At 37.4% G+C, this 10861-nt stretch overlaps 1 protein-coding gene across 1 annotated transcript in view; it reads right to left on the bottom strand.

Moving 5' to 3' along the window:
* Window positions 1-8605, bottom strand: part of LOC111505619 (ATP-binding cassette sub-family G member 1) — a 144329-nt gene extending 135724 nt beyond the window's left edge. The window contains exon 1 of the mRNA XM_074181614.1: window positions 8244-8605. Coding sequence (XP_074037715.1) covers window positions 8244-8346 — 103 coding nt within the window. The 5' untranslated portion in view covers window positions 8347-8605. The remainder of the gene's footprint in view (window positions 1-8243) is intronic.
* Window positions 8606-10861: the final 2256 nt, after the last annotated feature.

Raw genomic sequence — 10861 nt, forward strand, 5'->3', positions numbered from 1 at the left:
GCCCTGTTCCCATGGGTCTCTTGGTTGATAGTGGGCCTTTTTTGTTTTTTAGCCGACCTGCAGCTTTGTTGAATCTTCTTGGTGGGTTTGAAAAAAATGTCAATGTTGTGTTTCTCCAAAAGTTTTCCAATATTGTCTGTAACAAATTAAAGAATGAACTGTCTTAAACAAATTTATTTCCAATAATATTTCACTAAGCAACTAACTTAGCAACACTTAGCAACTAACGGTTAATTTATTTCCACTATTTGAATTCCTTGTTTGACCGCTCGATTCACTTTCTGAACTCCCCCTTGGATCGGGAAGCCAGACTTCTATAGTGTACCGGTTCATTCTAGAAATATGTAGTCGGTTCGTTTCTAGAGTTTTACCGGCGGTTGCCGACTGCATTCTTTTTGCGGTGATCTCATGTGTTTGTTCGCTGGCCAGCATATCGGTTAGGAACGGCTTCAGATTCGTTACATTGCCCCTTTCTTAAAGACGTTTCGCCCCGAAATTTCATTCTTGGCGTGTGTCGATACCTGCAGGACTCCCCACATCTGCAGTGTGAAGTTTGATGGAAGTAACAATCCACAATCTTCATGCTCGGTCGTGAAAGATGGTTACCGCACACCAAAATCTTGATGCTGCTGGATCTGAATATCGTTTTCAATATGATTCTCATAATTCTCCAATCCAGCCTGTCGAGCCCAGAGGCTAATTTCGGGATTGCCAAGTCCACAAGATTCTGGTCGAGCATCGTGTCCCTCAGTTTGGTAAGACTCCTCCAAACATCTTCATAAGACGGTTTGTCTAGAGAATGCTTTTTGGTCACCAAATAGTAAACGTTTCTCTGACCTTTCTTCAACTGTAGCACTTTTCCGACTTCAGGATTCTGTTCTCGTAATGTTTGGAGCTGACCGAATTCCTTGTTGAATGCCACAGCGATACCCCTGGACATTTGGAGGTCCTCTGCTACGCAGTGAGCTGATGCGTAATCAACTGGAACCTTGAAAAGGTCTCGTGGCTCTTCTTGAGTTATCCCAAGCACGACCTTCTGTCAGTTCGACTATAACGACATGAACTGCTGGACCGTTATTTCATCCTCTGGTGGTCTGAGGGCGCGAAATTGGTCGTGATTTCCAGCATAAGGAGACAATCTATTAAAATAGACGACCCTAAGCTTTCCTCGAGGTGGGTTATGGATTCGGTAGACGAAGTCATTTTTCCTTTTCATGATTTTGTACGAATCTTCCCACGAGTTCCGCAACTTCGGTGATAAACCACGACGTCGCTTGAGGTTGTACAGCCAAACTAAGTCACTAATTTAAAATCCTCCAGCATTCGCCTTGATGTCATAGGCCTTCTTCATCCTATCGCTGGCACTCCGGATGTTCAGACTCACTCGTTCATAGATGTCGTCCATTCTCCGCTGAAGCTTGGTGACATAGTCTTCCCCCGCAGTGTCTTGTTCTGGCGGCGTCTCAAATTTTAGATCACAAGGAAGCCGCAGTTCTCGGCCCATTATAATACTGGCAGGGGTTTGGCCGGTTGACTCGTACACTGCCGAACGATAAGCCAATAGAAACAAGTGGAGGTACTGGTCCCAGTCTCTTTGGTGGTCAGAAACTACCTTGGACAAGTGGCGGTTTATGGTCTTATTCATTCGTTCCACCATTCCATCGGACTGTGGATGTAAGGCTGTGGTTCTGGTCTTTCGAATGTCCAACAGTTTATACAACAGGTTGGACTCGAAATTTCTACCCTGGTCCGAATGCAGCTCAAATGGGACACCGAATCGAAATATCCATCCATTCATTTAAGGTGGACGTCAGCGACGGTAGAGGCTTCCTGGTTGGGCAGGGCATAGGCTTCTGTCAACTTACTGAAGTAGTTCATGGCTACCAGGATGTATTTGTACCCATGGTCGGATTCTGGGAACGGTCCGCGGTGATGTCGATAGCGATTCTCTCAAAGGGACTCTACCCACGTTGTACTGACGCATTGGAGCTTTCGGTCGTATCCGAATTCCGAGCAAAATTCATTATTTTGATAATAAGAAGCAGTAATGTCTATTACTTCTTAGGTAGAAAGATCCATGTTCCATTTCAATAAACAAAGGTGTATCAATAAAAATTCGTCAAGCTACTTTTAGACGATTTCGAAAGCGGATAATCGCTAGTGGACTACCGGAACACCTGATTTAAACGATATCACTATCTGTCAGCTCTAGCTGTCAGTTGGATTCTTCAAATGCAGCGTATAATGAGCCAGCAACTGTCTTGACTCATTCAGACATGTACAAAACCCGCTGACGATTAAGATGATGGCTACACAGGTAAATGAATGAATGAAAACTTGTGTATTCATTGAAGGATCTCCTCATGAAGGGTACATGTGAGACGTTTCCCAGACATCTTGTCGTGTAGCCAGCTTCATCATCTGATATATCGATGTTGCATTTCTTTTTGAAAAATCTACAAAAAGTTTTTTCACTACCATATCTGCAAATCCTTAAGAGCTACGAGATACATTAGGAAATGTCGATAGCTAACTCTATAAAAATTTCAACAATGGATGCGAAAATTCAGAAAATACACTAAATTATTGTAGGGCGATTGGTTGGTGGTCATTATTAAAAAAAAACGAAATCAAATATTAAGTTTCTCTCAAAACAAAAATCGACGTGTTCTTAAAAATTCTTTGTTTCTGAATTACAGGGGCTGTCAAGTTTTCCCGGCAGAAGAGAAGGGGTTGTGGAAAGTTGAACTTCTACATTTGGACTCTAGCTCGACGAGATCTAATGGTAATGGCAGTTCATTAACGCAACAAAATTGTTCAATAATTAATTCCACTATTTTGCCATGTACCGTAAGACCTCTGAATAATATCAATATGACTCCACGCAAAGTTGTGTCAAACGCCCTGCGATAATTGATTCGAATCATATAGAGGTTATGCTAATAATGTATTATTACCTGGGATGTAAGTTTCGATAATCAATTCTCCTTATATTCAGAGACTCCTTTTTCTGAACTTATCTGTTTACAAATCCTTCCGAATGAGATAACTATGAAATGAAATCAAGTTTGTTATCAGACGGCAATTCTTTGGAATTGATAAATCGATAATATCTGCCCTTCGACAAATGAATTTAAAATCTGCTACTCTTTCTCTGACGATAAATTGTAAACACGGATAATGAGGAGTTGAAGTAATTTTTAAACCAATAAGTGATAAAGTAGTCCGTCTACTATAAATTCATGCATACTTTAAATGTCGTTATTAATATGACCTTCCATTATTGATGAGAAATTGAAAATTGACACAGGCAATGTCAACAGGTGACTAAAAACTTTTTCTACGTCGAGTTCCGCCAAATTTGAGAATTTTTCGGAGTTTCCCACTAATTATTTCATTAGTATGCGAGATCATGATTTCGATCAAGAAGCACGCATGAGGGACATTCAAATGAGACAGGGACTGAAATGAAACAGTTGTGCAAACCAAATGAAAAAAACATATATTTACAGTACGAAACAATCGATGGTAAATGTTTATTCAGATTTTTTATAATTCTGGTTTGAAGTGAGTGAAAGTACAAGCCTTAGTGAAAGTTTAATGTCTTGGAAAGTATTCATTTCGATTTATTTGCAGTATTCAAACTGGAATCGTTGTCCAGATACAATAATTCCAAAGAAATGTTTCTTTACTTTTTTGGCATATGATAGTAGTATACATCAACTTCATATAGATACATTTTCTCTGATTCTGAAATATTTTGTACGCTTGCAATGAGTTTTGCTAATTTTCCTTTTTCTTAATCGTGATCTTAACTATTCATTTGTTGTGCTTTCAAGATACTTCTTTTTTGATTATAACAGTCAACTGCAGTTATTTTATCTTCATAATCAGCAATATCGAACTAAGCATTCAAGCTGTGTTCTTGATTTGAATGACTTAAATTTGCCTAACTACTGCATACAGTTATTGGTTTTGTGGGAATAAATATATTGAGTTGTGGGAACTATGATTTTCTACAATCTATACTCTTGTGAAGATTTTCTGATAACATCTATTTTCCAATTTTATCTCTTATTGATAATGGTGATCAATAAATCAATCAATTATGAGCAAATGTGATACATTTTTCCAAATGAGCTGAAAATAAGACCCCATTTCAAATTTTATCAAGTTCATTTTATCAAGTGCATTACAAGTTTATATTACCAAGAATATTGCAGTAACCTATACACGGTTTTGAAACTTTCAATAAATGAGTACAATAAATGTCAACGTCAAGAAGATAATTACTATACGTTGCAGTTAATCTTGGTGGTATCGTTGATAGGTACTCACGTTTTATATTTTATTCCAAGAACTTGGGCAACATGAAGAAATGTTTCATAATTACTTCACAATGTCATTTTCATCTTTTTGTGAATGAGTTACTAATCTGGAATGTAAAATCAGGCGGAATGATAAAATTATGAGAAAAAGTATCCAGTTCGAATTGACCACTTGAAACTCAAAACCGCCTGACGAGTCGCGACTGCATTTTGCAGTTCGTGTTTATACGTTCTCTATTCGACTGCACTCGGACTGCACGGCGGAATGACCAGCAACACGGCTACTGCTATAGTCGAAGTAACCGGTATTGTGCATACTTAAAGTTATTGGCGATCTCAAAGGCCAAAAAACCAATACAGAGAAATAAAGCCGCTGCCAACTAGTCCACGTGGACTGAAGAATTGGCGGTTCGTATTGGATAATATTTACTGAAGGAGTTGAAAAGTCATAAAATTAGATTCGAAGTCATGTTACGATGGCATATAGAATACAAGGATGGTTATAACAATCGTGTTGTCAATGCCAAAACGAGCATCGCAGTGGTTGACGAAATGAGTTGATGTCTCCAGAAACTGCGACAGGACGGCACAGGAAGGGAACATGCCGGGAGGGGAACATGACGTGAAGGTATTTTTTTTGTTTCTCTATAGTTTCTTATGGAGAGGCGCATACTAAGGTAGGCAAACGGACAGGAACATGCTAGGACAGGAACAGGACGTGCCAGGCCAATGCCGAGCTGTCTCCAATGAAAGGCCACCTCCCGTCATCATCCCGTCCTGTGCCGTCACTTCGCAGTGTGCGTAGAATTCCAGTAGGCATTTCAAAAAGTGTAGTACATCGTTTATTATTCGAAAAATTGGACATGAAAAAGCTGTGTGCAAAATGTGTGCCGCGTTTGCTCACACTCGAGCAAAAACAGTGTCGTGAAGATGTATTGATTGAGTGTTTAGCAAAGTTTCACAGCAACAAAGCGGAATTCTCGCAAACAAAAAAAATAATTGGAGCTCCGGGGCGACTTCATTGATTCCAGTGGCGCATTTGCTTTTTCAGCTGCAGGAAAACCCGGAAAAACCTGCAGCACCACATCATCTAAAGATCTTGATCTGCCAATGTCCGCTTTAATGTCGTCTTTAACGAACGAAAAAAATATTTCTTGTATTTTAAATTGAATTTTGTGAACAATAGAAATTTTTTTTGTAAGTAGTTCACAGCCTTTCAAACTCTGTTCATAAGTTTTCTGTATTTTCGAACTATTGCTTATTCTTTTGAATAAAAAGACGAAGACTCTTTATTGGTCCAATTTTGGAATTGAGATCAAACGTAGAAATGTTTTATAATTCATTCAAAGAGCTTGGATAACATGAAGAAATGTTTCATAATCAATTCAGGATGTCATCTTCATCTTTTCGTGAACAAGCAAAGTCAGACGGAATGATAAAATTAAGAAAAAAAGGAGCCAGTTCGAATTGACCACTTGAAACTCAAAACCGCCCGACGAGTCGCGATTGCATTTTGCAGTTCGTGTTTATACGTTCTCTTTTCGACTGCACTCGGACTGCACAGCGGAATGAGCGACACGGCTGCTGCTGCCATGCTGGCTGCCACTGTTTGCATGTTGTGGTGCTCGACTCTTTTATGCTATTGTGATGAATCTGAAGCCGCCCCTGACCGATATGTCGGCCAGCGAACAAACATCATCACAAAAGGAATGCAGTCGGCAACCGCCGATAAAATTCTAGTTGAGTACCGAAACGACTACAGAATTCTAGAACTATCGTTAAGGCCGGCTTCTCGTCCCAAGAGGGCAGTTGAGTTCAGAAAGTGAATCGAGCGGTTAAACAAGGAATTCAAATAGTGGAAATAAATTAGGCGTTAAGTAGTTGCCAAGTGTTGTAAATAAATTAGTTTGTGATAGTGAAATATTGTTGGAAATAAATTTGTTTAAGACAGTTAATTATTCAATTTGTCACACTATTAAAAACTGTGTACTGCTAAAGATGCGACTGTAAAGTGCAGTCAACAGCTATCGCACATAATGGTCCGTCTATTTCCAGCCTTACTAGAATACACAAGGTTTCTACAACTTTGCAATCACTCGAAACAGGATCTCAACACGATTTTCAACATCATTTTCAAGGGAGATATCCTTTAAACAATACGTTATTATTTTTTTTTATTGAGAACATAGTCGCATCCACCTGAAAGGTGATTAGCGACGGATCAGTACAATACTATCAAATAATAAATACTAAAGCAGTAAATGTGTACACATATTTAAATTTTGTTCAATAAGTCTATGTCTTTAAGATAACCAATCAGATTTCTTGAGGGGAATTCTGTTCCGAAGAGAATTCTAATGTCATTCGGGAACCGATGATTAGATCGTTGAACATTGTATTTAGGGCATTCAATTAAAATGTGGTTTACACTCTGAACTGCATCACAATCGTCGCATATAGGTGGACCAAGACGGAGGCGCGTGAGAGTCACTTGTGCTTTTCTGCTCTTACAAGTTGGTTGCCAACCCAAGATATTGTTTTTAATGTTACGCAATTTTTATCGCAAATTTATAATGCTGATCTTCAGGGAGTTCTTTTTTGCTTCCAACAGTTCTGATTTCATCATTTTGGCAATAGGATTGATAGGATAAATTTGTTGTGATATTTCTACTGAGCTAAAGGAGTCTGTGAGGATTAGGCCTAACGAAGAATTGGAGTGATTAATGTACTGGATTGCCTTGTATAATGCATACAGTTCTGCGGAAAAGACGGTAGTGTCAGAGGGCAGTTTATATTTGAAATCATCGTTAGGAGTTACCACCGCTGCACCAACACCATTGTCGATTTTTGAGGCATCGGTAATACGTTATTATTTGATAGGTATTAAACGTCAACCATGCCCAACCAAAATTTTTGTGAAAAAAGTTATGAAAAAGCGTTGCTACAAAATGTTGATTCGACTTTTGTTGAAAGTGAAATTATTCATTTTTGTTTATTTCTTCATTTTATGCACTTGATTGACCAGTTTTGGCTGATACCATCAGGGTTGTCAGACGTCCCGTCTCAGACCCGATTTTCAATGTAGTTTTTTTTATTCCAGGTAAATTCCAAGTACTTAAATATCCAGTTAAATATGTTCAATTTTTTTGAGAAATATTATCTACAATAGTATATCATCTACGACGTATTTTTTGACAAAAAATATTAAATTTGAGCATCCGAATATAATTCTTCTGAAACTAATTAATACAGTTTATTGTATGACTTTCACTATCAAGGTTTTACAAAAACCGCGACACGTGTTTCGCTAGACAATAGCTTCCTCAAGCGTAAACGCTTGAGAAACGTGTCGCGGTTTTTGGTCAAACCCTTTATAGTGAAAATCATACAATAAACTGTATTAATTAGTTTTAATATTGATTTTCATCAAGTTTCGGCTAGTTGTATTCAATTACAATTTTTTTCTATTATTTCATGTCAAGTTTTGCTTATGTTTAAGCTTGAGCTTAAGAATTGCTGTCATTTTTGAAATCAATAGTGGAACGTCATTTCACGATTTTTACCAGTTTCATCAATTCGTCAGCACTCTATTGATTATTTTGTGAAAACATATTTGGTATTCCATTTTTCAACTTCAATTTTGAGAAGGAATTGTTTTCATCCCGTTTAAAATCACAAAGGTAAAAGCTATCAACAGGAGTTTGAAATGTTCGTACTCAAATAAAAACAACATACCTATTTGGTTTGGTTTTTTCTTTCAACACGAAAGAATAAATTCAAATTTGTTATCTTTGGTCATTCTGTAAAATATATGCATCTGAAAGTAACGAATTGCCGTCAATAGACCTAATTCGATTTTTCGAACAATGCGCAGCCGTCATCAATATTAATTGAGGAAATTGAATAAACTCTAACCTTTTCTCCCCTGTGGAACTGTATAACTTAAATCGTTGAATTCTATATCGACTGGCGGCCTCTTAGGCAGATAGCACAAAGATGTATCCTTAGAGCTTATCATCTCGCACTTTCACCACTCTAACATTGAATGACAAAAATTAGGTTAGAAGTAAATCGCGTCACGAACGTCTCACGAGCGAAATAATACAACAAAACACTGCGAACCGTGTTTACAGTTTGTGAGTTCTGGTTTCCTCAGTAGTAGACAGACGTTTCAGTGACTAAAATGTTATCTTTCCCCTCTACGGCCACTATCTATCGAGTATTTTGACGATGGCATGGCGTTCACGCAACGCAACAGCAGCTGGTTTACTGGGTCATTTCGATTTGGCTCTGCGTTTTGTTTTGCTGATACGGGGCAGACATAGCAAGTTCCCCCTACGCGTCGGGAAGTTAGGATAGAAACAAAAAGTAAACAAACTGGTGAAGGTTAGTCATAGTTGAGGATTGTGCGCTCAAAATAGTCTCATATATATCTGGAAAGAAGAGTGTGTACATTTTGTGTCATGGGCTATTACTTTATCCCTACTTTTCATAATTCAGCTGTCCATACGAGGTATATTAAAAAAAAATCTGTTTTTTTTCTCAAGAAATATTAATTCATTCATCAATTTCTATTTCATCCCTTTCGAAGTAGTCCCCCTTCAGATATTATCCACACAAACAGTTCTGATATGCACTTTCTGGTTTGTCCTAGAGCTCTCTCAGCGATTCGGTTTTCATATCCTCAATCGTCGCAAAACGGCTTCCTTCCGTAGGTCTTTTCGCAGCAGAGGCAAATCTGGTGAAAACGGTGGCTAAAGCGTGATTACGGTGTTGGTTTTGGTTAAAAAATAACGAACAAGCAATGACGAGTGATCAGGTGCATTATTGTGATGCAAAAGCCATGAATTGTGAAAATTGATAAATAAAACTTTTTATATATAGGTATACCAGCGGTAAAAAAAAACATAGACAGTTTTATTTCTCACTTCTCATTCTCCTACCACGTAGTAACGGCTACATCCATCAATTCATTGCCATGAATTGTTTTTCCACAATACTAGAAGTTGTTTTTCGTATTGCTTCTCGCAAGCGGTGCATAAGTTCGAGATACTCCTACTCCTGATACACTATGCCACTTCGGTCTCAAAATCTTACTATCGAATTTTTTTTTCAAGTGAATTGTGAATCTTAACTTTTCAGTATTCAGCCTAAAGTTGCCAGCTCTAAAATTTCTACAAGAAAGCAGATGGTTTTATGGCACTATTTTTATTTTTGTTAGCTAATCTTGTTTGAGTTATTTAGTTTTTCATTGTTCTCGAAGATCCCCCAATCGGGGTTTTCCAGTTGGCCTTCTAATGTATCGTTATTTTCTAAACCACTTCCAATATTCTCGAATATTTTTTCTCAAGCAACTCGTGTATTTAAATCTATTTCACTTTAATATTGTAAGCTACATTTAGCTAGAATAACAATTCCTCAACTGTTCCTCGTGTCCCTTATCTTAGGAATTACTCGCTATTATGACCTTTTCCTATCTATTGTAATCCGAACCTATTTCTCTCCCTACATTGACCAAACTAAATTCCATCTCTAACTACCGATGTGAAAAATTTGCATTTTGTAACATCAATCATTACTTTTCAAACCTTGTAAGAGTACAGGAAGAATTAATTCTTATCTTGTCTACAGTACATCTAGCCAGTTATTTTCTTTTCTATTTCTTCACAAGAGTTATTGTAATTCTTGTGTGCATCAAGCATTATTTTCAGAATTTCAATATTAAATTCCCCAAAAAGGATTTGAAGCTTTATATCTTCTATTAATTATCTGCGACCGCTTTCGACAGCTGGTCGTACTGTCATCTTCTAGGCACTCCTCAAACTCTGTTGTTTGAGGAGTGCCTAGAAGATGACAGTACGACCAGCTGTCGTACTGTATATCCCGTTTTGGTTTTTGTCTTCTTCTTTTTCATAGCTGTTTATTTTTTGCGTTATTTTCGTGTTTGGCTTGTATGTGATGTTGATGTTCAATGCCTTGAAGATGTTTGTTAGTTTTTTGGTTTGGTGTCCTACGTAGGTAAATGATGACCATCAATGCTCGGACTGCAACAAATTCTATATCGGCCAAACCAAGAAAAAACTGATCCAAAGGTACGATGAACACAAAAAGTCATACATAAACCCAATAGTATATAAATCAAACCTCGCAACACACGCCATACAAAACAAACATGACTTTCCCCCACCAGAGAACATAAAACTCATAAAACAAGTCAATGAGGGAAATATATATATATATATATATATATATATATATATATATATATATATATATATATATATATATATATATATATCCTTCTTCAGGGCCTATAATTTATTGAGTTGTTGGTTTTTTTGCCATCGAAAAACATTTCAATTCATACTTACAGTAAAAATGACATTTGTCAAAATCAAAAAATCTTATACATGTTCAACCTTCTCCGTCAGTTTATATGTTCAATTTATTGTTTTTAACTCATTTTTACTGCCCTGAAGAAGCTTCCCATAAGAAGCGAAAGCTTGGCAAAGTAGAACAGAGATTTGATTTTT

Source organism: Leptinotarsa decemlineata, unplaced genomic scaffold (assembly GCF_025532065.1).
Source record: "Leptinotarsa decemlineata unplaced genomic scaffold, Ldec_3_MD MMD2_tig00026314_RagTag_RagTag, whole genome shotgun sequence".
Classification (NCBI taxonomy): domain Eukaryota; kingdom Metazoa; phylum Arthropoda; class Insecta; order Coleoptera; family Chrysomelidae; genus Leptinotarsa; species Leptinotarsa decemlineata.